Source organism: Felis catus, chromosome D2 (genome assembly GCF_018350175.1).
Source record: "Felis catus isolate Fca126 chromosome D2, F.catus_Fca126_mat1.0, whole genome shotgun sequence".
Lineage (NCBI taxonomy): Eukaryota > Metazoa > Chordata > Mammalia > Carnivora > Felidae > Felis > Felis catus.
The window spans coordinates 62,234,984-62,261,732 of record NC_058378.1 but is presented as its reverse complement, the minus strand read 5'-3'; the positions used below and the strand labels follow the sequence as shown (position 1 = coordinate 62,261,732).

The 26,749-nt window shown below is 40.0% G+C and overlaps 1 protein-coding gene across 8 annotated transcripts in view; it reads left to right on the top strand.

Moving 5' to 3' along the window:
* Nucleotides 1-26,749, top strand: part of CFAP43 (cilia and flagella associated protein 43) — a 129,330-nt gene that overhangs the window by 91,520 nt on the left and 11,061 nt on the right. For 5 of the 8 annotated variants that reach the window (XM_045040642.1, XM_023240892.2, XM_006938157.5 and 2 more), the window contains 12 exons: nucleotides 1,655-1,759; nucleotides 2,987-3,103; nucleotides 4,010-4,237; nucleotides 6,349-6,555; nucleotides 8,324-8,413; nucleotides 8,710-8,790; nucleotides 10,125-10,250; nucleotides 17,389-17,508; nucleotides 20,307-20,414; nucleotides 21,926-22,012; nucleotides 23,798-23,886; nucleotides 25,486-25,699. In XM_045040642.1, coding sequence (XP_044896577.1) covers nucleotides 1,655-1,759; nucleotides 2,987-3,103; nucleotides 4,010-4,237; nucleotides 6,349-6,555; nucleotides 8,324-8,413; nucleotides 8,710-8,790; nucleotides 10,125-10,250; nucleotides 17,389-17,508; nucleotides 20,307-20,414; nucleotides 21,926-22,012; nucleotides 23,798-23,886; nucleotides 25,486-25,699 — 1,572 coding nt within the window. Of the gene's footprint in view, nucleotides 1-1,654; nucleotides 1,760-2,986; nucleotides 3,104-4,009; nucleotides 4,238-6,348; nucleotides 6,556-8,323; nucleotides 8,414-8,709; nucleotides 8,791-10,124; nucleotides 10,251-17,388; nucleotides 17,509-20,306; nucleotides 20,415-21,925; nucleotides 22,013-23,690; nucleotides 23,887-25,485; nucleotides 25,700-26,749 lie in introns of those variants that run through there. The other 3 variants (XM_045040644.1, XM_023240891.2, XM_023240893.2) reach the window with 3 other exon arrangements.

Below are 26,749 nucleotides of genomic sequence, written 5' to 3'. Positions count from 1 at the left end.
CTAGTCCCTGGAAAGAGTTAGTGCTACCTACCTGTCAGGGATCCCAGTCCTAAAGGGAACAGGCGATTAGTTAGCCTCGGCTAGGATCTCAACAATAGGGAAAAGACCAAAGCCCAGTAATGACAACCCGAACACAGTCTGGAGGGGTTGATCAAATAGCCTCAGCAGTAGAGAGGAGAGGGCTGGGTAGGCTGGGAATCAGGCAGGTTCTGACAACTGATAGGCCAAAACAGCTGTTTATTTAAGGAAAAAATAATTTAAAACTGTATTAGCCATTAACTCAGTGGATAAAAAAAGAAGTAAAATACAAATTAAACAAAGCCTTTGATCACACAATGAATAAAACACAAATGAATAAACAAGACATCTTCTAATCTGGGAGATATATTCTTAGCTAATTTGCTGATAATTCTGCCAACACAGCGAAATGCAAAAGAGGTTCTGAAGAGGATCCTAAGGACTAAAGATTGTTGGTCCTCACTTTCATGTTAGATCTTTTAGCAAACTCCATTAAAACAAGAATACTTAACCACTTATGTGTTAAGCAGTTGGCTGACTTAAGCAGATAAAACTAATTGAGATAGTGTATGTTTCTAAATGAGAAAAGGTCAAGCATATGATCCCCAAGAGAAATGGAGCATTTTTTTTAAATTTTTTTTAATGTTTATTTATTTTTGACAGAGAGAGAGATAGAGCATGAGCAGGGGAGGGGCAGGCAGAGAGGGAGACACAGAATCAGAAGCAAGTTCCAGGCTCTGAGCTGTCAGCACAGAGCCCAACACAGGGCTCAAATTCACAGACTGCGAGATCATGACCTGAGCCTAAGTCAGACGCTCAACCAACTGAGCCACCTAGGCACCCCATGGAGCATTTATTTATTGTGGATATAAAAATTAGAAGAATTAAGTGACCCCAAGACAAAGGTCACAAACTGGCACTTCAAATATGCATTGAAAAGAAGTAAGGCAACATTTAGATATCTGGTAGTTTCATTACAAATACACATTTTCGGGGTGCCTGGGTGGCTCAGTTGGTTGGGCATCTGACTTCGGCTCAGGTCGTGATCTCATGGTTCTGTTTGTGGGTTCAAGCCCCATGTTGGGCTCTGTGCGGACAGCTCAGAGCCTGGAGCCTGCTTCGCATTCTGTGTCTCCCTCTCTCTCTGCCCCTCCCACACTCGCTCTCTCTCTTAAAAATAAATAAACATTTAAAAAAATTTTTTTAAATACACATTTTCAAGCTTCTCTAATAAAACAGGAACACTTGGCACGTGGGTTTGCTTTCCAGCTCTGTACCAACCTGCCAGTGTGCACTTTAGTTCTGCAGTCCACCATGGCCACGCATGTGTCCTCACACCTCCCTGGCTCACGTTTAGGACCTACCTGCCTTTAGAGGTGTTTGTGTTGACACCCTGGTCCTCAGGAAGGGAATCCCAAGCCTCCAGACTAAACTCTAGGAAATGTTGTTGAGACAGGAAAGTGTTCCTCCCAAAGGACATCTGAACACAGGGCAACCCAAAACATTGGGGAAAGAAGATCCGACACTACCACTAAATGTGCAGCCATGGCTGATTACTGAATTTACAATTCAGATTATTTTTTCAAGAGGCCACGTTTTCATGTGTATTTTTTCCCCTTCACTTATGTTCTTCAAGATAAGAAAGGATGCAGAGATGCATAACCTAGCCAAGGCCTATTTGGCTGAACTTATTAAAGAAGAATGCTGGAATGCGATGGCTGTGAAAGGTCGAGCTCTTAAGGTAACAGATAGAACTCCAGGTACAATACCTTAGCCGATGAGAATTTTCATTGAGAGTCTCATGGCGGAAAAAACTTTTAAATAATTTTAAGAAAATGCATACATACAAAAGCATTCAGAGCATGCCTTGCCCTTCCAGATTCCACCTGGATGTACCACTTTCTCTCGTCTCGTTCTTCCCTCTCTGTTCAGTCCCTGTGCCCCTCCAAGCCAGCAGCTCTGAAGATTTTCTCTTTCCTCTATGAACTACCTGCATCCAGTCTTATTATCTATCTGTTCCAAAAAGCCGCTTCATTCACATTCCACACAGATGGAAAACTAGACACAGTTCTCTCCACAGTTCTACCTGTGCCCTGTAAATGTCTGGTTTTTATGCTTTTTCACTGAGATTCCTCCCAACACAATGTTCCTCTTCATGTAAGGTGACCAAAAGTCCCAGTTTATCCCTGTGGTCCTAGAGTAACTATTAAGAGCACCCTTCTCATTTCAAATATGCCCCCCCAATTTGGGTAATGAAATATATGGTCACCCTACATGTTTGTGGTTGAGTATTGCTCTTAAACAGGGTTTCCCAAGAGTGGCACATTTGGGGCTGGTTAATTCTGTGGTGTAGAGGCTGTCCTATGGATTGTAGGATGTTTTGACCTCTATCTACTAGGCCCCAGTAGCATCCAAAACTCCCACTAGTGAAAATCAAATATAGCTCCAGACATTGCCAAATGTCCCTGGGGGGCTGGGGAGGAGGGGGACAGGGCAAGTGAAATCACTCCTGGTTGAGAATCACTGCTCTAGAAATAAATCCTTCATTGAAGCACAGTATTTCTACCCAAGGTTTACACCAATACTAATGTAATATAAATAAATTTTTTAAAATATTTACTTATTTATTTTTTTTTTTGAGAGAGAGAGAGAGACAGAGAGAATGCAATCAGGGGAGGAACAGCGCAAGAGGGAGAAACAGAATCTGAAGCAGGCTCTGAACTGTCAGCACAGAGCCCCATGTGGAGCTGGATCTTAGGAACCCTGAGATCAAGAGTTGGCCACTTAACTGACTAAGCCACTCAGGCACCCTGTGTTGTCTTATTTTAAAGAAAGTTTCCACTGTCAATTTCACTCATGAATGATAACCTATGAATTAATTTTAATCAGGGATAACATCTCTCACTCCAATTGTGTGTATACAATTATACTACAAATAAATTTATTTATCCTGCCTTTTTTTTTCAAGTGCTTTCACATGCCTTACGTGGTTGAGAACTTCCCAATGAAAGAACGCACGGATGAAGAGTTGAAAGAATTAAAGAGAGTTTTGCAGCAAAAGAAGATTGAAGCAGAGTGTCTTAAAGTACAATTTTAAATATATATGTATTTATATAAGTGATGTGTTTTATTTTAGGGTCTCCATATGGATCTGAGTTAAGATACAATTTAAGATAAGTTTATATCTTGTTTATATTTTCATTCCCTGTTAATTTGTAGAATATATTTTAATAAATATAGGAGCTAAATCCACACAATAAGTCAAGAAGTCTATAATCCTATATAATACTGGCTAGCTCTCAAATAGGAGGATATAGTTTTAAACAATGAGATTTGGGGTTTTGTTCTTGTTCTGGTTAGAACGTGTCTTCGTCTACCCTGCTCTTTTTATCATCTCTTATCATATGGGATTATATTTTTAAGTAATTGTCCAAAGATGCATAGTATCTACTTTGGTGGAATTACAGTTTTCCTAGAGCAATCCCAGCTTTTTGTTTCTTTGTTTTCAAGAAGCAATCTCTATCAGACCACTAAAAACACACATCCCTGTCAGTGTAATGGGGCCAGAACCTTGCATCCATTCTTTTTCTGAAATGTAAAATTAAGGCATACTTAATTCTTCTTAACCTACACTCCCCAGTCCTATGGGAATAAGTTCCTTTGTAAACATGAAGAAAAGGTGTATTTTTTAATGTTTAGGTGTCAGGAAAGACTCAAGGTATTTACAAATAGCTGTAATCCTGTCAGAAATGTAAATATTACATACTGTCAAGGACAGTGTTCACTCTTTCGACTTATCCACAGTTTATCAGCTTCCAAGGCTTAACCCTCTTCTGCATCAGTTTCAGGATCTACCCAACACTTTGAATTCAGTTGTTGGCAAGACAATTTGACATCTAAGATGACTGAAAAAAATTAAGTTGTCACAAAATTGCCCTTTCGAGAATTCTTGTTATTGCATAACTTCTGTGTCATCTTTTTCTATATTTAGCTACGGAAGGAAATTGTAGAGGTTCAGTCTGCAATTACCTTGGTTAAAAAGCATCGTGAAGAGGAGGATGAAGAAGAGGAAGAAGATGTGGCAGTAAAAACTAGCAACTTGCCCAATTATCTGCTTGGCAGTCTGAGTACTGATTTTGGGGTACATGCCTCTCTGTTGTCAGGCCAATTGGAACTTCATTCCAGAGAGGAGAAAATCAACCAAATTATATTACTAAAAGTAGGTGAATTTTTCCTTATCCTCCAAAATCTCTAAAATTCCCCATGAGGTGTCTTGCAAAGGCTCAAATTGAAATCTAATGCCAATCAGATGATGTCTTTAAAGTACATAGAGAAATATCCAGATGGCTCGTGTGTCCATGTTCTTCAGACAGAACTTGTATACAAGTGTTGCTTTCATCTATTTGGACTGGGATCTCTGATAACAGGTTTTCTGAGGAACACTCCACACTGGCTGATACCACAAGCAAATCATTGTTCTACTTAGAACTTCAGTAATCTCAAAGGTAAAATAGGTCCTTGAATGCCATCTTCTAGGTAACTCAGATGTTCTTTGGAACCTCCTTGTAAGATCAAGATGTGATTGCTTATCTATATATCCTCTTAACCTGGGGAAACACAATTTCTTCCCTAAGATTTCCATAACTTCTCTTCTGGAACTCAGGGATAAAGTACAGCATCCCACAAGCTCTAAGCTCCTACTCCTTACTTTCTACCAAACCAGTCAGTCTCAGAACACATCTGTATATGTCAACCAAAGGGTTTTGAAAATTTGATGACTGAGATTGCACTAATGTGGATAGTTTGAAATTTAATAATGGCCATTCATATTCCTAAAAGTCCTCCAGCCATATCTGCAATTTGAGTTCCAGCCTCCTACCATGATACTCTGCTCTCTCTTCCTATTTTTTTCTTCTCTTCCTCCAACCCTGAAATTCCTGTGCATTTATATCCAGAATTGTTTCATTATGTCTTTTGTTGCTCAGCTTCTGCTGACCTGTGCCCTCAGTGTCTCACCTTTCTGCTGTTTTGTTAAGGCATTTTCCTACAAGAAGGTTAATTTCAGCCGAAGAGAAATTCTGGTTTTAACTGTTAAGATCATTTTTCTACCTGCTTTGATGGTTTCATCTTCAGTAGGATAGATATACAGATTAAACTCTGATGGTAAAATAAAGGATACTTTGAGTTGACCATCATTCTACTCACCAGCAGAGGTGGGGGTAATCCAGTTGGACCCACTGCCAAGGTCCAGCTAGCCAGTTTAGCTCCCCTTCCTGCCTTAGAATGACCTGACCATACAGAGAAAGAATATTGTGTGCAGTTGTGCTTTTCTGGGAAATTCTTTAGACAATCTCTATAGGCCATCCTTTCCTTACCACATCTCCCCCAAACCAGGTCTCAAAGAAGAGACATTTCCCAATATAAATATCACATATTGCTTTTTAAACATTTTAGGATGGATTTTTTTTTTTTTTAGAACATACACAAAAGTTGAGAGAATAGCCTGGAGTCTCCTAGTACCCATTGCCTACTTGAGCATTTATCAGCATACCTGCACATTGAGTTACGGCTAACATCTCAGGAAGTAGAGTGTGGTATAACAGTTATATCACTGCCTTAATCCTACCGCTGCCACTGTGGGTTATTGAACCAAGAAATGACTTAATATAAACCATTTTTTAAAACGATTAACTTACTGGGGCACCTGGGTAGCTCAGTTGGTTGAGCATCCAATTTTGGCTCAGGTCATGATCTCATGGTTCATGGGTTTGAGCCCCAAGTTGGGCTCTGTGCTGACAGCTCGGAGCCTGGAGCCTGCTTCAGATTCTGTGTCTCCCTCTCTCTTTGCTCCTCCCCTGCTGGAATTCTGTCTCTGTCTCTGTCTCTCTCAAAAATAAATAAAACAGAGAAAGACAGATACCATATGTTTTCACTCTTATGTGGATCCTGAGAAACTTAACAGAAGACCACGGGGGCGGGGGGGAGGAAAAGAAAAAGCTAGAGAGGGAAAGGAGCCAAACCATAAGAGACTCTTAAAAGCTGAGAATAAACTGAGGGTTGATGGGGGGTAGGAGGGAGGTGATGGGCATTGAGGAGGGCACCTGTTGGGATGAGCACTGGGAGTTGTATGGAAACCAATTTGACAATAAATTTCATATTTAAAAAAAAAGTTAAAAATAAATAAAACATTAAAAATTTTAATAAATAAAAAAATTTAAAAGAATGATTAACTTGCTGAGAGTTTGTAAATTGATTTGGCGGGAAGGTAAAAACATGAGATCATGTTACCATATAATGTGATGTGTTCACAGTATCATATTGCTATTTCAGGATGTCATTTACAAGGTGAAAACTATTTTCAACAATGAGTTTGATGCTGCATATAAACAAAAAGAGTTTGAAATTGCACGTGTGAAGGAAAGAAATGTAAGAATTCAAGAAATTATTTTAGATCTGGACTTAGAAGAAGTGGTCTGGCAACCAGAATTTGATGATTGCGAGAAGCCAGAGAGAACCCTTGTGGTGGAAAACAAAGAGGTACTGACTACCTGTGTCATCCCTTCCCTTCTTTCTCACAACATTCCCCCATGTTCTTAGTTACTCATTTTCTTGTGCACACTACTGGAAGTGACTATATTAGGTAGCAGTCTTGGTCACAAGAAAAAAAAAAAAACAGTTGCCATTGCCTCAGCAATAATGAGAATTTCTTTTGTGAATCCTATGGAATCTAGGGAAGATTTGGACATCAAGCCTAGAAGGAAGCAGGGGCCAAAGACTGGAACTTTGAGGGGAGTCAAGAAGTACCCTTTCTTTATCTCTTAGCTCACTTCTCTCTGCATTTCACCTTCCTCCAGCAGCTTCTACTTAAGCAAACAACTGATCCCAACTAGAATCTCTTAGTCCTGATTCCACATTTGCCTAGGAAGAGGTCCCTAACCCAGCGTAGGTCTGGTACCTGTACCAAAGAAGGTTGGGTCACGCTGTGGGAGAAAGGCTGATGAGGCTCCAGGAATTATCTGGGTCATTAAGGCACTGACCAGAGGAACGGGGCTCACTGGGCAGCCTTCTTTTTTTTTTTTTTTTAATTTTTTTTTCAATATATGAAATTTATTGTCAAATTGGTTTCCATACAACACCCAATGCTCATCCCAAAAGGTTGGGCAGCCTTCTTAAAAGGTGTTTGGCCCCAGGTGGTTACAAGTAAATGCTTAAAGAAAACAATTAAAATATAACCATATTTTATTTCTAAAAAGTAAGAAATGCTAGAAAATACCAAAAAAAAAAAAAAAAAAGCCTTGCCCATATGAAAACAGCTTGATTACTTTGGGACAAAAAGGTAATAGTGTTGCTTAGAAATAATACCAAACATTATACAGCCCCTGTTAAAAGCCAGATACCATTCTAAGTGCCCTAAATAGATTGAGACTAATTTTTCATTATAAGACCTTATATGGTAGATACTAATATTACCTCCTTTTTACAGGTGAGGAAAGTGAGGCACAGAGAGTTTAAGTAGTTTGACCACAGTTACAGAGCTAGTAAATGACAGAGTTGCAGTCTGAACCCAAATTATTATCCTTCAGAACACATCCTTACCTCTGAGGTCCACTGTATTTGTTTAAGGATATCATTTCTTCCAGAACCAGACCCTCACCATGTAATCAAAAACCCTGGAGCATGGTGATAGCAAGGACTTTACTCTGCCGCTCTCACCAAGGTCTTGCTGTGGGCAGTCTTTGTATGTGGATAATTAACCCCTTCTTTAATCCCTTCTATGTGCGGAGAGTGAGCTTGTTACAAGCCAAACTTATGTCCTTCCCCTGCTTCAAACCCCGCGGTGGCTGCTCATTTCACTTCAGAAAACATGCCTCTTCCTGTCTGCCCACCCCAGCCCCTTCCTCTTCAGCTGTTCTCACCATCTTGCTTTGGGTCAGCCACACTTGCATTCCCACGACTCCTTGAATACTCCAAGCTGTTGGTCTCTCAGGAACCCCATCCTACAGGGTTTGGCTTAGAGCACACTTCTCTGAACCCTCCTCCTGCCCCCTCCTCTAAATCAGATCCCTGTTATAATCTCTTTAGTGGCAGAGAACAGCTATGAGAGCTAATAGAGAAGGAGCAATCAATTCTCCCAAGCCTCTCATTCTAGATCTCATCTTTGTTCCAAGATAGGAAATGGGTTGTGAAATCTGGATGGTTTCTTTATCTTCTTGGTACCTTCTAACCTCTTCCCTGATGTGTGGAAGGAAGGTTTGTTTTGAATTTTGTAAGAATAACAGCAGGAAATTACATTTTTCTCTTTCAGATTACAGCTCACAGATTTGTTAATCCATGGCAAAAAAACAAAACGCAATTTACTGTGACCAGTAAAATGGAGCAATGGCTTCTCACACGGGTAGGCAGTTTGGCTCAGACATATCTAAGACCCCCTTTCCTTTAGGGATTCTTGTTCCAATTTGGTTCAGTAGTCTCGTACTTGTACTCCACTGTAGAAACATATCAAGGCAATTGACATGATCAGAGGTCACTGGAATCTCCGTGGCCTCCTTCTCCTCTTCCCTCCATGCCACTTGCCACCCTCCCCAGTTCTAAATGCAGTCATTCTAACACTGGGTGGGAGGCCGCCTCTGGTGCCACCAGAGGGACAGATCTTTGTCTCAGCTGCCCTCCCTGACCCTGGCTCTTTTCCAGGGTCCTGACACAAGGCACCGAGCCCTGATGGACATGATGGGAGGAGTTCTGGAAGTCAAGAAGGAAGATATTTTGAGAATGGTGAGATTTCTGGACACTCTTATGGAAGGTGGAATGGGGTAGAGAGAGCTACTTAAATCTGGTCATTCTTGTCTATAATAACCTGAGTCTTAGAAATTCTACAGCTACAAATATACAGTACCTCATAAACAAACCACATCAGGCAAATAAGAAATTTGAAACCCCAGGCTTGCCTTCTCATCTGACATAAAGCAAACAAAAGAACAAAAACAGGCAACCATAGTGGTTCTTATCTCTATAGAAAGCAGGATTAACGCTGCACCCATAATTCTCTGGATATACCAAGAAACATTCCATTTGATACCTGCCATAGGTGTCCCTGGAGCTCAGATCCAGTTCTAGCTATGAAGATATCAACATGCACCTCTGAACCTGTCACTTAAGAATCGGTGTACATCCCAAATTGCCCACTCTCGCTTATGTCACAAAAAAATAGTTGTAACATTTTTTCATATCCTTTCATTAAAGTGTCAGGCCATCATCTTGCCAATGTGAAGAACTGTATCCCTTTAAAAGTCTTTGGGGCTTAATTTAATTTAATTTAATTTAATTTAATTTAATTTAATTTAATTTTTTGGGGCGCCTGGGTGGCGCAGTCGGTTAAGCGTCCGACTTCAGCCAGGTCACGATCTCGCGTTCCGTGAGTTCGAGCCCCGCGTCAGGCTCTGGGCTGATGGCTCAGAGCCTGGAGCCTGTTTCTGATTCTGTGTCTCCCTCTCTCTCTGCCCCTCCCCCGTTCATGCTCTGTCTCTCTCTGTCCCAAAAATAAATAAACGTTGAAAAAAAATTTTAATTTAATTTTAGAGAGAGAGAGCATGCATGCATGCGTGCACTCAAGCAGGGGAGGGGCAGAGAGAGAGAGAGAGAGAGAGAGAGAGAGAGAGAATACCAAGCAGGCTCCATGTTCAACACAGATCCCAATGTGGGGCTCAATCCCACAACCCTGGGATCATGACCAGAGCTAAATATCAAGTGTCAGATGTTCAACCAACAGAGCCACCCAGGCATCCCAGGGCTCTTTATTTAAGCTGTAATGATGGGGAACCTGGGTGTCTCAGTCGGTTGAGCATCTGACTTTGGCTCAGGTCATGATCTTGCGGTTGGTGAGTTCGAGCCCCATGTTGGGCTCTGTGCTGACAGCTCAGAGCCTGGAGTCTGCTTCAGATTCTGTGTCCCCCTCTCTCTCTGCCCCACCCCTGCTTGTGCTCTGTCTCTGTCTTTCAAAAATGAATTAACATTAAAAAAAAATTAAACTGTAATGATAATCCTGAACCTTCACTGTACTGCTATATTTATGTTTGAGGCACAGTATATGCTTTCCTTTATATCTTCAGGTGATTCCTCAACCTGCTTTCATGGCAAAACCTGATGCTGTATGGTCTGAAGAAGAGAGGAAACAATTTAAAGAATATGAGAAGAAAGTTAAAGAGTTAAATGAAGAAAGAGAGAAATATAGAAAGGTCAGAAGAGCAAGGAATTAATGTACCCCACCCAAGTTTCATTTCAGTATCTTTTAGAATTGAGTGTTCTTTATTCCCTCAGTATCTTGAGTAGCTCCAGGATAGTGTTTCAGCTTAAATTCTCAAGAGACTTAGGGGAAGTGGGTAGAGGTAAACTTAGAGTTAACACAATTTCAAACAGAAAGAACATATTGCAATGATTGTGTTTTTTTTAAAGTTCTTATTGATTTCAATATTTCCCACATAGATACAATTCATTTGGTCCTCCATTAATTCTTAAGATGTTTAGTGAACATGTATTATAGTATATTGTAGGCACTGCTCTCTATCTTCTACATCTGTTTCAGTTTAGTAATACTCTTGCTTGATTTGCTCTCAATCTCAAGGAAAGGACTTGACAAAAGAATGACATAATCAACACAGCACGTAGTTTATAGTTGTAATTTGAGATACCTGCAATGCAGTTCTATTTTTATCTCTTTGCATCACCAAGAAACATTCCAACATTAAAATTGCTTACAATTATAATACGGATATAAAAGCTGATGGTATACAACCAAATAAAAAAAATTTATTCCTCTGTGAAGAAAGTAAAACCATGCCATCATTTCAGGCAGGACAGTTTGTCAGCTTTATAGTGGCTGTATCTCATGAGCAACTTCTTTAAACCTATTGTGAACCTGTTCCCGCTTTTATTCACGGCAGTCCTCTAACAGTGCCCTAACATTTCATCCCAAGGTAGGACTTACCAAAAAGCCAAAATGAGCAGTCTTGAATGCAGTAAAAATGTGAAGGCATTGGGGACTCTAGATGCCTAAGGTGGTGGCATTTATTGCATGGTCTCGTATTGTGAAATTAGTCTGCTGCCTGTGTCCCCACTTCCCTGTTCCTTGGTCACACTCAATGGGTAAAAGCCAGCCTTGACTAAAGCCAGTACTTGGCCTTCTCTGTGCCTACACCTGCTGACTGGTTTCCCTCGAATGACCTTAATCATTATTGGGTCCTTAGAGCTGTTCAGCAACACTGTTCTCTTTTTCCCCTAGCTTAGTCCACATCACCTGGGGGATGTTGTCAAAAATGCAGATTCACTTCTGTCATTCTGAGGAAATGGAAGGATCCTGAGATTTCTTTTTTTTTTTCTTTCTATAATTTATCTTTTATAATTTATATCCAAGTTAGCACATGGAGCAACAATGGTTTCAGGAGTAGATTCCTTGAGCCTCTTACCCATTTAGTCCATCGCCCCTCCCCAACCCCTCCAGCAACCCTCTTTTTGTTCTCTATATTTAAGAGTCTTTTATGTTTTGTCCCCCTCCCTGTTTTTATATTATTTTTGCTTCCCTTCCCTTATGTTCATCTGTTTTGTATCTTAAAGTCCTCATATGAGTGAAGTCATATGCTATTTGTCTTTCTCGGATTCATTTCTCTTAGCATAATACCCTCTAGTTCCATTCACGTAGTTGCAAATGGCAAGATTTCATTCTTTTTGATTGCTGAGTAGTACTCCATTGTCTATGTATGTACCACATCTTCTGTATCCATTCATCCATGGATGGACATTTGGGCTCTTTCCATACTTTGGCTACTATCGATAGTGCTGCTATAAACATTGGGGTGCATGTACCCCTTCGAAACCGCACACCTGTAGGATCCTGAGATTTCTAACAAGCAACCTGGTGGTGCAGCTGCTGCTGGTCAGAGGACTGTGCTTTAAGTAGCAAGATCTTAGAGGACTGTGCCACGTTCTCCCCTGTCTTCAAACTTCCAACACCTGACCTCTTCAACGCACTCTTACCCTATTTTCTATTTCACTGGGAGGAGAGAAGCAACTAGAAGAGATTTCCCTTACTCTTCCACCTCCACATCTATCTTCTGCCTGCGCTAGAATCCATAGACTCTTCCTGCCTTTCTGTCTCTTAGGGATGAAATGGCCTTGCATCTGCCTGAGCTGGTCCTTCACTTGTGCACCCAATCCCCTACCACCTTACGATTCAACGTTGTTACTCCTGCAGTTTCCCCCTTTTTCCTGCATCAATTTTTCCCTTCAGCATAGACACATGTTGTAATATTATACATTGGATACATCTCTCATCTTTTAGAAGAGAAAAAGAAAAAAAAAACTCCTTTGAAGAGGATTCTGGAATTCTTTCTATGATCCTTGTGACTTTTGAGTTAGTCTGAATGTACTTCAAAATAAGCTAAAAGGAAAAAATAACTCTCTGGACCCCACTTTCCTTTCAATCCACTGCCCAGCGTCTCCTCAAAAAAAACTTAGAAAAATCTGTGTTCATTGTCTCCAGTTTCTCCCGATCTTTTCGAAAAGCCTTTGTATTCTGGAAAATATCAAATATATGAAAGAGTAGAGAGAATAGTAGAATGACCCCCCCCCCATCCAGCTTCAACAATTATCAATTCATGGCAAATCTTATTTCATTTTATACCTCCACCAATTTTCCTAACACCGGATTAAATTTGCCAATTTTTATTTTAGAATTATTCAAATGTACAGAAATGTTACATGAGTAGTACTGTCTATATACCATATACCTATACCCTCCAGTTTTTAATATTGCCACATTTGTGTTTTATATTTTTCTCCTGAATTATATATATATGGTATCAAAACATCATACTATACATAAAATGATATGAAAACTTCATACTATTACGTCAAATTCCAACATAGTATTTAGATCTCCTTTCTCTGCGCAAACCCTAGTTCCCCAACTATAAATGTATTTATTCATTTGCTCAGTCCTACAATATGCCTAAACTGCCTCTACAAAAAGCAAAACTTCTTGGTAGGTTTTAAGATTTCCTTGCACCTCTTTTTGTTCTTAGGATATATCCACTGGGGGTGGGCCACCTGCACATTATATTCAGAATTTGTTTGGATGAATCTTCTTTTTCCCTTCTGTGTGGACATTATCAATTTGCTATAAAGTTCTTCGTGTAGGACTATTCTTATTTCAGGGGGAAGAGGCCAGTGTGTCTTCTGATTTCATGATTTTCTTTGTTTCTGCAGAACCCTTAATGTTCACTTCTTCCTTCCTTCTTTCCCTTTACCCCAAGTCTCCTGGAGGCACCTCCGTCTTCCACTCTGCCTCATTCTCCCCAGAAGCAGCACTGCCTGACATTGCACCTCAAGTCCCTTCTTTATGATTTGCCAGGGGCTCCTCTTTGGGCACCTTGACAGCTGCCACCCTAATCCAAATAGTGTCATTTCTTACCTGATTTATGGCATCCGTTTCCCTGCTCTTCCCCTCCCCTGATCTGTACCCTTCCCATTCTCTCCCATCACTCTCCCCATCCTTAAGTGTGTCTACTGCACTGGCTTCGCGGACCTCCGTGGATCCCCAGTGAACTCTTGACTCCCACACTCACAGCTCATTCTTGCCATGGACACTCGACATGCTGTGGCCATTGCCTGGGGTGCTCTCGCCCCATTTGGCCACACGCTGTCTCACCTCTTCTGGATCTCTACTCGGTCGTCAGCTCATCTCCCTAAATAACATGGCAAACTCTCTCCTCACTAGTCCCACTCTGTCCCCCACACCCTGCTCTGGTGTTCTCCAGAGTGCTCATCCCCACCTGGCCTGCTTCCCCTGCACTCGTGTATATATTACCTGCCTCCTCCACTAGAATGTAATGTGAGGGAAGAGAACTGGTTTGTTTTGCTCTTTACTATATTTCAAGTTTTGAGAACTATGCTTGATCCATGGGCACTCAATAAATATTTCTTGAATGAGTCGATAAATTTATTGACACTTATTATGTACCAGGCACAGACCGAGGGCCTGGGGATTTACCACCTTCACCCTCAAGAGCCTGTAGTCTGGCCAACTACAACAATACTTTCTTAAATTGCAAGCCATGTGTTTGTCCAGGGCTGGGAGAAATTCTTGTTCTCATGGGTTCTACACTGTTCATCCATACCCTCCTCTTTAGTGTCCCATCTCCCGTCTCCCTGCTTCTCATTTCTCAGCACCTGATGCAGACATTTTTAGTTAAAATTAGATTTTCCCAGGGATGTTTGAGGAAAAGTGACACCCAATTCTTTAACAAATACTCCTTTGATTCCCACTGTGGGTGGGCTGGGGGCTGTGCCAGATCCTGGAGGACGCTTGCTGACTAGACAGACACAGCCCTCGCCCCTCACGGTGCTCACTGTCTTGGGGGGGAGGGAGTTACATATTAACTGGACATTCACAAAATAGTCATTCAACTACAATGCAATAAATCAGCACGGACAAGGCCAGGTGCCATCTGTGACAGTAAACACAGAGGCACTGACTGAGATTGGGGCCACTGCTGTTCACCAGGCCCCCTTTACAGGCTGGCATGCCCATCCCCTTACCGCTATGCATGCTACAGTAAAGACTCAGACCTGAGACCTCTGGCACCTTGCCCTTGGCTCATCAAGGGGGCATCCTTGTCGTACCACACAAGGTTATCCAGAACAGCCTGTGACTGACTGATGACATGGGGATGCAAAAGTCCAGCCCCCTTGACCCAAACTGGGACAGCTCAGTGGAGCCTCTCTATTACCCTTATCCCCTGGGAATCAGGCAAAGGCTGGGCTACCTAAGGGCACATCGTTGCTCAGCCTCTGCCCCTTCCTTGGCTGCTTCCCTTCCCCCCCTTTACAGATGTCTCTGAAAAAGCACTCCCTCCCAAAATCACATACACTGGAATCCCGTTCCAGGCTTTGCTTCTCAGGCTCAAGATAGTGCCTAAGACGGGACCCAAGGTAGGCTTACTTGAGAAAGTGACTTTGGTGCTCACGTTAGAAGAATGAGAAAAAATGACAGGTTGAAGAGCGGGGAATGGAGATCAGACAGATGGAAAAGCACATGAGAAGAGCCTGCAGTGAAAAGAATGTGGGGTGTTTGAAACACAGAGCAAAAGGCCGTTCTGACATTAGAAAAAGTTCCTTTCTGTCCGGAGAGAGGGGTGGGCTGGGATCCTTGGCCATGTGATGGTGCTACCATTGTCCAGGGACACAGGGCCTGGATACACAGCTACTGGGCCCATAACCGGTGGGATGTTTCCATTCCTATGAGATAGTGTCATAAATTATGATAAACAAACTGGCCCTGAAGTGTGCTTTTTCTGTATTTGTTTTATTTTAATATTTCCTCATTTCTTCGTTAGCTTAATTTGGGTAGTGTTTCTCCTTGTGTCAAGGGCCTCTATACATCTAGCTAAACTCTCTCCATCACCTTCCCAGAATTTGTCTCTCACTTCATTAAACCAGCATAGATAGAACTTAGCCTTTTAAGGTTAACTTAAAATAATGTATTATTACCACCATAGTAATAATTTATTCAAGGAAGAATTATCAGTGGATGCTAAAACTGGTGGATAAAAGTTTGATGAGGAACAAGATTTTTACATGGTTCCTAAGTATCTTCCCACAAATTGATTACAAATGGAAAAATGGCAACTGTATGATAGAGACACTGGCAGACAATGCTTGACCAGTTAACATCACCAGTAATGAAACAAACCAACATCATGTCTCCTCATGTGGTGCCCTGAGAAGGATACAACATGATTTATGTAGTGTTCCTGCTAGAAATGTATAACCTGGTCTATGCATGAGAAAACATCAGACAGACCTAAACTGAGTGACAGTCTACAAAATGACTCAGCTGTATTTGAGCGTCTGTAGCTTATTCTCAAGTGGTTGAGAAAAAGATAGAGATAGGGAGAGAGAGGGAGAAGGGATTGAGCAAGTGATAAAACAAATGCCTTGGAATATTAGCATTTGATTAATTTGGTAAAAACTATGTGGGGATTCTTTGTACTATTCTTACAACTTTTCTGTAAATTTAAAGTCATATCAAAAATTTTAAGTTACAAAAACTTTTAAAGATTAAAATTATTTGTAATGGTATGTCTAGGATTGAACTACAGGTATTGTTTTCTTTAAAAATATAAGTTTTGGGACGCCTGGGTGGCGCAGTCGGTTAAGCGTCCGACTTCAGCCAGGTCACGATCTCGCGGTCCGTGAGTTGGAGCCCCGCGTCAGGCTCTGGGCTGATGGCTCAGAGCCTGGAGCCTGTTTCCGATTCTGTGTCTCCCTCTCTCTCTGCCCCTCCCCCGTTCATGCTCTGTCTCTCTCTGTCCCCCCCCCCCAAAAAAAAAAGTTGAAAAAAAAATTTAATAAAAAAAAAATATATAAGTTTAGGAGCTCCTGGGTGGCTCAGTCAATTAAGCGTCCAACTCTTGATTTTGGCTCATATCATGATTTCACGGTTCGTGAGACTGAGCCCTGCGTCAGGCTGTGTGGTGACAGCATGGAGTCTGCTTGGGATTTTCTCTCTGCCCCTCTCTCTCTGCCCCTCCTCTGTTCGGTCCCTCTTGCACATGTGTGCGCGCTCTCTCTCTCTCTCTCTCTCTCTCCCTCTCTCCCTCTCTCCCTCTCTCCCCCTCTCTCAAAATAAATAAATAAACATTAAAAATATTGAGGAGGGCACTTGCTGGGATGAGCACTGGGTGTTGTATATAAGCGATGAATCACAGGGAACTACTCCCAAAACAGTGGATACACTGTATGTTAGCTAGCTTTACAATAAATTATATTTTAAAAAGTAAACAAATTCACCAATGTGGTATTTTCCATGAAAAAAATATATATAAATTTATAGTTTCCTACTCACCTGCTCTTGCTTAGCTCTAAGTCTATCTCTGCCTCTACCTCTTTATCTATACACTCATTCCTTATTTCCTTAAAATCTAAAAAATTCCGTGAAGATATATCATGGCTTTAAAAAAAAAATCAAGATTTTTTAGGGTCAGATTGTGTGCCTGGAAATTTCTGTCTTATATACAGAGAGTAAGAATTTTCCAGAAAGATTTGCTATAATTTGTTTTACTAGGCCTTATTCTGCCTGATCATTAGCTATGTTCAGTTGTCTTTTTTTTTTCCAGCATAATCTTTTTAAAGCAAAAATCTCAGACTCACAGTATATTAAACAGATCCAAATGGAACATCTCTGGTTGAAGAGAGTGGAAGGCCCAGAGCACTTCAGAAGGCCTGTCCTTCCCCTACCCTTGCAGCAAAATGTGAACACCACTTCCTTGCAGCATTTAATGTTCCTAAACATTAACTTTGCTATTGATTTCCTTTCAGTCATTAGAAGCAGAAATGAAGAAACTTCAAAATTCCATTCAAGAAAGCACACAGAATTTTGACGAACATTTGAAAAGACTCTTTGAAAGGAGAGTAAAGGCAGAGATGGTTGTCAACCAGGTAAATAAAAGCTTTTACTTACATGACTTTTTCTTTTAGTGTTTATTTATTTATTTTTGAGAATGAGAGAGAGAGTGAGCAGGGGAGGGGCAGAGAAAGAAGGGGAGACAAAGAATCCAAAGCAGGCTCTGAACTGTCAGTGCAGAGCTAGATACAGAGCTCGAACTCACTAACCATGAGGTCATGACTTGAGCCGAAGTCAGACACTTAATCAACTGAGCCACCCAGATGCCCCATGACTTTTATTTTAAGTAGCCTCCAGGGCCTCTCTTTGTTCTTAGGAAAAAGACCAACAACCTTCCTGCTCATGTAGGCCTGGCTCCTGCTCCAGCCGCACCTCTGCCCCTCCCGTCTTCACTGGCCACACTCCCTTTGGTGCCTTGAGCACAGCAGTGTGCCCATTCCTCCTGGCTCTGCCTCCTGACCTGTATCTACTCATCTTTCAGGTCCCAATTTACAAGCCAGTTTCTCAGACTAGGTTAGAGCTTCCTAGTATATGCTCTGACCTTTTACTTTCTATTACTTATTGCAACTGAATTTTAATTTATATGAGATTACTTTTTAATGCTCCCCAAACCATAAGTTCCATGAACTCTGTCTTGTTCACCCCTGTATCTCCAGCAACTAGCAAAGGGCTGGGCTCATACTATGTGTTAAATGAATGAATAATCCATCTGCCCCAAAGAGCCAATGAAAAATCTGGCTTAATTTGATTCAACAGTAAGAATACAAATGAAGTGTGCAGTAACTAGAAACAAGAAGACCAAGGGGTGAAGCCTTTCAATTCTAAGGGAAAATTATTCCTAGCATTGGATTCTACACTGCCCAAACTATCATTTGAGTGTAAGAGGAGAATAATGATATTTTGAGAAACACAAGATCTTGAAAATTTATATGTGTCTCTAAAGGCGAGAGGGGTCAACCAAAAAAGATGAAAGAAGATAAGGGAACCTCTAGGAGGATGTCTCTATCATCGGGGTCCCAATAGGAATGGTGCACTGAAAGAGTTACATTGAAGAGGGTTTAATGCAGGGACTCTTTACTGAGGTATGGGCAGGGTTAAGGGAAACAGCAAGGAATGGCCAAGAGACCAGAAACAGTGGGAAGCCCATAACATTTCTAAATCTAACGAGGCAAGGGAAAGGAGCTACTACCACTACCAGCAAGAGCTGTAGCCTTGAGAGAGGGGCTGCTCCTGGGGAGTCATGGCCACAGACAGATGAACATAACCACTGGCCCCACAGGGAGGGAGTGTGTATATGGTAGTTGGGTCGGGGGAGATTGGTAATGAATGCCCCAGAACTAGGCATAAGAACAGTGTTAGTCATATGGCCAGAAAGTAGAAACAATCCAAATGTCCAATGACTACATATAGATAAATAAAATATGGTTTATCCATATAATGGAATATTATTTGGCAATGACAAGTACTAACATGTGCTACAACATGGGTGAAAAGTGACTTAAATGAGTGAATTGTATGAAATATATACTAATAAAGCTATTATTTTAAAAAGATGGGCTTAGAACATCTTTTCATACAAAATAATGAGGAAACTATCAAAGACTACCAGATAATATCCAAAGGACTCAGGAGCCAATTTTAAAAGCTCCCGTAAAGGGAATAATTTAAGATTCAACAATGATAATCATTGCAATTACCTGAAACCCACCAAAGTTGTTTAAATTTGTGAATTTGCGGTATTTTAAAAAGAAAAATGCCTATCGTTCACCTTCAGACGATAACAACCAATTCATTATTTGAAAACTGACAGAGAGAGTGTCGAGAATTGATTCTGCCTTCCTGTATGAATTGTACCACTTGGTAACTACACTGCAGATAAGGAGGAGCATCTGTGTATTTACAAAGGAGTTTTAATGAATAAAGTGAAAAAAAAAAAGGAACTACAGAAATAGAATATCACCATCCTACAACTCTCCATGGATTAATGGGCCTGGGCATGCAGTGTCTACACTTACTAACATCACAAAAAAACAGACAATAGTATGTGTCTCCTGATCAAAGGACATAGTATCACCTACGGTATTGCCAAAAGGATCACACATGGGTCCGATCAGGCCTCTGATCAGCTGCCAGTTTTCAGGCAGTACATGAGATGAAGGATACTGATGAACTCACCGGAAGTATGCAGTTAGCAAAACCCAGATTAGGTAAAACTACAAGTAAATGTGAGGAAAGGAAAGGAAAGGAAGGGAAGGGAAGGGGAGGGGAGGGGAGGGGAGGGGAGGGGAGGGAAGGGAAGGGAAGGGAAGGGAAGGGAAGGGAAGGGAAGGGAAGGGAAGGGAAGGGAATCTGTGGATTTTAAGAGATTATTTTTCAGGTGGCAATTTTTTAAATGGACAAGTTATGCTCTAGTGCCTAGAGATATACTTGGGTAATAAAAGCATAAAGAAACACAAGAGAGTGATTATTATGAATGTCAGGAAGGTGGTTATTACTGGGGTTGAGACTGTGAAGGGGACACATGGAAGGGGAAAGCTGTATTTCTTGAACTGTGTGGTGATTGCAAGGGTGTTTTACCTTTATAACTCAAGCTATACGCTGTTGTGTGTATTTTTTCTGTATATATATTTCACCTTACAATGAAAAGCTGGAAAAGGTAAAATAACTGAGTAGTTAGTGCAACTGTCTATATTCCTTTTTCTTGAAAAGAATTTCTCTTATTTGTGTGTCATGAATCTGCTTGATGAGTGCCAAGTCTGTGGCCCTCAGTAGAAAATCATTTCTCAAATAGAAGTAGTGATCATCTTCCCCACCTTTTGAAATATTTCCACAGGAGGAACTGAAAATAAATAACCTCGTTTTTTCTTTGCTGTTGGATGAAGAAATAAGCTCCAGAGAAGCATTCCTAAACAACTACCTTATAAAGAAGCAGGCGGAGAAAGTAAGGACAGTATCTGATATCTTGAGTATAACCAGAGCTGACACACCTAGGCCCTCCCTTCTTGCACATCCCTCTTAGCTGTGTGTGTTCCTTGGCTCCCTGCCAGGGACTTTGCTCCAGGGTCAGATGAAAGCACCTGCTGTAGTCTGTTCATGAAGTTATGTGATTCCGCGTCTGTAACCATTTAGTCAAAAGAACTGTGTAACTTTGATATGATATATGATTTATAAAATGAGACAATATAGCTTCATGGTTGGAAGGACTCGCTTCTAACTACTGACTGGCTGTGGGACCTTGGACAAGACATAGAATCTTTTAAGCTATTTGCAAGCTCTTCTCTGGGAGTATTGTCTTCTCTGGATCATTTGGAACCCTACGTTTTACTAAGCATGTGAGTAACAGGTTAGCTTATAGAATGAAAAGCTGTCATGTTCTGAAAAACCCTAATAAATAGGGGTTGAATAGATAAGTCGTAGTAAAGAGACAATGAATGCAAAATGCTTATCACATAATAATTTTCAAAAGGTGTCAGCTTTTATTGATAGTATTAATAAAGAACATTTATGTATGAATGATTTAGAGTATCATATATGACATATGAACTTAGTTTTTGCTAACAGTCTATTAAATAGCATATGTAAGCACCTTCTAAATGCAACCATCCTCATAACAACCCTGCAGGGTCCTGGATTTCTTTCCTAGTTGAGGAGAGTTGGTAACATGCCTAAGTCACCCATTAGAATGTAAAACAGCAGGAATTGGAACTGTGGAAATAAATTAAGACCATCTAGATGACAATAAGCAGACTATTTATTCAGAGCTTGGTATAGTAAGGGTTCAGCCACCATCACTTGTGTTTGGCAGACACTCACAGGCAGGCAGGGGGTGGGAAAGCTTTATAATAAAGAAGAGAGGGCTTCAGATGCACCCTGATTAGAAGTTGTTGGCATGGGGAAGCCAGGGGCAAGGTAATTAGAAGGCAGGCAACCTGTGTGATTAATTTGGGGAGCATATTTGGCTTTGTCTGTTTGGTCCTAAACTGGAAATGGAGGCAAAAATTAGGAAGGCTGAAAGTTACTGACCAAGTCCTGGCAGTTTGGGGTTGCTCGCTGCTGAGGATATGGTTTAGCTTCCTGCTAGTTGCTACAGGGGTTGTGGGTCAGAGTCCTATTTGTATATATAGTCTGGCCATTGTCTGTTTATACATTCAGTCTCTCAGAAGCCAGCTCCATGTGAATCCCAAGACTGTGCAATTCCATCATCCATACTTCCTTTAGTCACTTAACACACTCACATGCAGGCCTGGCTATACTTAGAAACAGGTGATTAGATGTTTGTTCTTTCAAAATCTCCAACTGATTTACTTTCTTTTACAAATCTTATCTGTAATGGATATTCCACTGACACATTTATCTTATACTAGGAAATTTGTTGTTATTTTTAATATCCCCAATATTTTTGTTTATCTTGAAAAACTTAGTTCCAATTGCCTATTCTTGGTGTTATTACAGAACCAGACTTCAGAGGCCATCCAGAAAGCCAAAGAAGACCTTGATACGTACAGGGAACACTATGACAACTTATTGGCAGAAGACAAAGTGAGAGCCATTGTCTTACCCATTCACCAATGCAATAGAGTTGCTGCCTAGATTTGGGGAAGATTAAAAGGAATGTAATTTAACTTCCTCATAGATTTTTCTCCTATTATAATTTTCAGTTATCAGTGAACTTCATTCTGTGCCATTGTATATTTCTGATAATAACTGTATAAAATAAATTTTTGTAAACATCTCTGGTTTAAACATTCTCTTGTACAAAAAAGAGAGATCATCTAGACTTAAGGGCTTCTCAAACTTTAAGTTGCAGTCCCCATCAGTTGGTCATGAAATCAATTTAGTAAGCTATAACCAGTAGTTTTAAAAAATTTATTTTAATTCAAGTATAATTAATGCACAGTATTCATTTCAGATGTACAATATAATGATTCAACAGTTTTATACATTACTCAGTTCTATAAATTACTCATGATAAGTGTACTCTTAATCGCCAACACTGGCGTGCCTGGGTGGCTCAGTTGATTAAGTGTCCGACTCTTGATTTCAGCTCAGGTGATGATCTCACCTCAGGTGGTGATCTCATGGTTCATGAGTTCAAACCCCACACTGGGCTCTGCACTGACAGTGCGGAGCCTGTTTGAGATTCTCTGTCTCCCTCTCTCTCTGCCTCTCCCCCACTTGTAATCTCTCTCTCTCCCAAAATAAACATCTAATCCCCCTCACCTATTTCACCCATGCCCCCACTCACCTACCCTGTGGTAACCATCAGTTTGCTTTCTATATTTAAGTGTATGGTTTTTTATCTCTTTTTTTCTTTGTTCTTTTGTTTTGTTTCTTAAACTCCACATATGAGTGAAATAATATTGTATTTGTCTTTCTCTGACTGACTGACTTAGCATTATATCTTCTAGGTCCATCCATGTTGTTGCAAATGGCAAGATTTCACTCATTTTTATGGCTGAATAATATTCCGTTGTATGTATAGGATACATCATCTTTATCCATCCATCTATCAATGGGCACTTGTGTTGCTTCCAAAATTTGGCTATCGTAACTAATGCTGCAGTAAACACAGAAGTGCATAATCTTTTTGAATCAGTGTTCTTGTATTCTTTGGGTAAATACTCAGTAGTGGAATTACTGGATCATATGTATGACCAGTAGTTTTGTTTTGTTTTGTTTAAAGTTTAGCCATTTATTTTTGAGAGGGGGGAGAAGGGCCGAGAGAGAGAGAGGGAGAGAGAGAATCCCAACTAGGCTCTGTACTGCCAGTGTGGAACCCAGCTCAGGGCTCGAACCCACGAACTGTGAGCTCATAACCTGAGTCAAAATCAAAAGTCAGATGCCTAACCTACTGAGCCACCCAGGTGCCCCTGACCATTAGTTTTGTAATGGAAAAGAACAGGTTAGAAAAACATATAGAATAGAATAGAATAGAATAGAATAGAATAGAATAGAATAGAATAGAATAGAATAGAATAGAATAGAATAGAATAGAATAGAATAGAATAGAAGAATAGAATAGAATAGAATACCTTGCATGTTTTACTTGTAAATATTATTTTGTGAAATTGTAGTTCTGAATGATTTCTAGAACCTTATATGAAGTAGTACTTATAATTCACTGAAGTACTTCGTATTCAAAATAAATCTTTGATAAATCCTTGCATAGTGAGAGGTCACCCTTCAACAAATCTACTTTTTAACCAAATTTTCATAGATTTTTAAAATCAAAGTGATACAATCCTATATTTTGAAGAGTGCTGTCAACAAAGAAAGGGCTTCTGAAGAGAGTTGCAATCCCAGCAATGATATGTCTGTCCTTAGGTTTTGGATCGCAGCTTTAAAAAAGAATTTTCTGAAATTCCCAGTCACCAGGTGGATATACTCTACAAACTTTTTAAACGCCGACCAAGGTTTGTTTCTCCTTTGCTATCACGTTTCTGAGAAAAAAACGTTTGTAAGTGAAGAGGAATATTATTATATTTTGGCTTTTTCAGTCCCACTTAGATGGAAATATTCAATATAACATATTTTATGTGAAAATGTTCACGTGTCTTTATCATAACTCTGGGTTTTTTAAGATTATTCTTAAATCTTAAGGTAAGCAATGAAGAATAATGATTTCATTATTCAAAAAGTGTCTAGGTGAGCATTGTGCTATTTTAGTTCTATGAAAGTAGCACTAAAGTTCCTCTTAAGTTATAGATGACGTACAGATTTATAGTTTTTCCCAAGATGTGTTCCAGCAAATATGAGGACCTTGTGGTATGAGTTGGAATTCATGTAAAAGGCTTCCAGGACAAAATAAGTTAGGGGGAAACACTGGGTTAAAAGAAAAAAAGTTAAACAGTTTTCTTTACTGAAAAACTTCTCAGAACTTGTTTTTGGTCTTTGGATCTCCAAATATAAAAAATAGAATAAGCAGAATTGTCCAAACTTATTTGGCACTCAGAGCATTTCATGTAATTGTGTTTAAGACAAAGTTTGAAAAATGCCAGTATATATGATTGAAAATAACCATTATCATAAAGGGTTCTAAAATATCTGTTTTTTATACCGAAAGGAGCATTAGAATTACATTTCACAGATTTCCAAATTCTTACAATTTCCATAGTAATCCATAGAAATCCACAGATTTCCATAATTTTCAAATGTAAGCTAGAAACCATGGAATTTGTTACAAAGGTATAGGCTCATTGTGTCTGAGGTACAGACTCATTCTCTCACCCTTGACGGGTTACATACAACCTCGGGGAATTCAACCTAGCACATGCCTCATATCTTGGTTTCCTTATTTTTAAAGGAGTCAGTCATAGTAAGTCTTGTGAAAAAAGAAGGAAGACTTCCTACATATTGGGAGGCAGCAGTGGAAAAAGCATAAGCTTTAGTGTCAGACAGAATTAGCTTTAAATCCTAATTCTACCATCTATCAGACCTGTGGTCTTAGACCAACAGCTTCTCTCAGACTTTCCTCGTTCTAGAGAAAGAAGATAACAATAGTAACTTCACAGCATATTGTACAGCATCTTGATGGTGAGTGGCTGGTACAAATCTTTGTATCCTTCTTTCCTTCCTAGCTACAGCCCAGGGAAACAAAAGTAATCTATTCAGGTAGATTTTAAAAGGTGCTTCTTCAGTTGAGTTTATATCTGAAAAATTCCAGGCTAGAGAATATGTGGGACATAACTAGGGAATATCCACACTCCTCTTGGGCTAGACTTCTTCAGGGCAGGTAAAGCTGCCAATGCTGACGATAGTTAGGAACATCAGTAGTCCAGCCAAGGTCATGTCTAGGTGTCCAGGGAGTATGCAAGAAGACCAAAGTAGGTGCTTTTCTCTTTGGAATAGTCCACCAGCCTCCTTCTATTTGGTGGAATAGTCCACCAGCCTCCAAATGTCAAAATAAAGTGTCTTGCAATGTCATATTGATGCTAAGCATTGTATATAATTTAATATTGATTTCTTTTGTGTGAGAATGTGAAAGGTTGATGGGTTTTTATTGGTAATACCAGGATTCAGAAACAGAAAATACACTCAGATACTGCCAGTATTGTGCCTTTTGGAGAGCGACCAGAATCTGGGAAACTGAATAAGGATGCCTTTGCCCAATTAATGAAAGCCATGGATGACTTGGACAATATTAGTAACATGCCAGAAGGCTTGGACCCCTTGGTCTGGGATCATTTCTGCCAAACCAGACGAGCGAAAGTGGAAAATGAACAGAAAGTATATAATAACATTTTATTCCATTTTCACTTCATTTCATTTCATTTCAGTGTGCTAATAAATGTAGTTTATAGTGACCTTTGCTTCCAGAAATGCTAATTATTTAGGTTTTCCTGCTAGGATAGTAGTTAGTAATGTTAGTAATAATAATGAGATAAAATATTAACCTTAGTGGTATTAAGGGCTAAGTATAGGCCCGTATTGTAGGCCCACACTGTCCAAAGTGGTGGTCACTAGCCACATGGGGTTATTGTTTACTTGAAATAATGTGGCCAGTCCTAATTGAGACATGCTGTAAGTAGAAAATATACAGAGATTTAGCAGTCTTACTTATGAAAAAGGAATGGAAAATGTCTATATGTTTTATATTCATTACAGGTTGAAATGGTAACGTTTTGGATACATTGTTTTAAATAAAAAAATTAGCAAAATTAATTTCAGCAGTTTCATTTCACTTCTTATAATGTGGCTACTACAAAATTGAAAATTACGTACGTGTCTCACATGTGTGGCTCACGTTGTGTTTCCCTTGAAGAGCCCCATTGTGGACACAACTTCCCTTCTCCTCTCTATCCCTGGTCTTGAGTTGTCCTCATCCCATTTTGCAAAGATTAGAATTATATTTCACTAGAACCTACTTTATAGTTTTACTAGAATATTTTTTTAATGTGGCAAAGGTAACAATTTGAGGGTATGTTTGAGAGAAGAATTCTTACTCTTATTGTTTCTTAACCACCCTCTGCCCCCCCCCCCACCTCAAAATACCTAAATTCCGTGCCACAAGCATCAGACTGGCATATTTTTGCTAAAGAATCTATGATTTTATATTTTTGTCTGAGATGACGAGAATGAATTTGAAAATAAGATATAAGGAAAGTTGTGGTTGCTTGAGTATTTGATTTTCAGTGAGAGGCAAAATTGGATACTTTTCAAATTATTCATGGATGTACCATGTTAAGTTTTAGGTATCTTCCATAATGGTGGGAATTTAAATTTTTGTTAATCTCCTAGAAAAATGGGCTTATTAAGGTTTTGTAGCTAAGTTAAAAC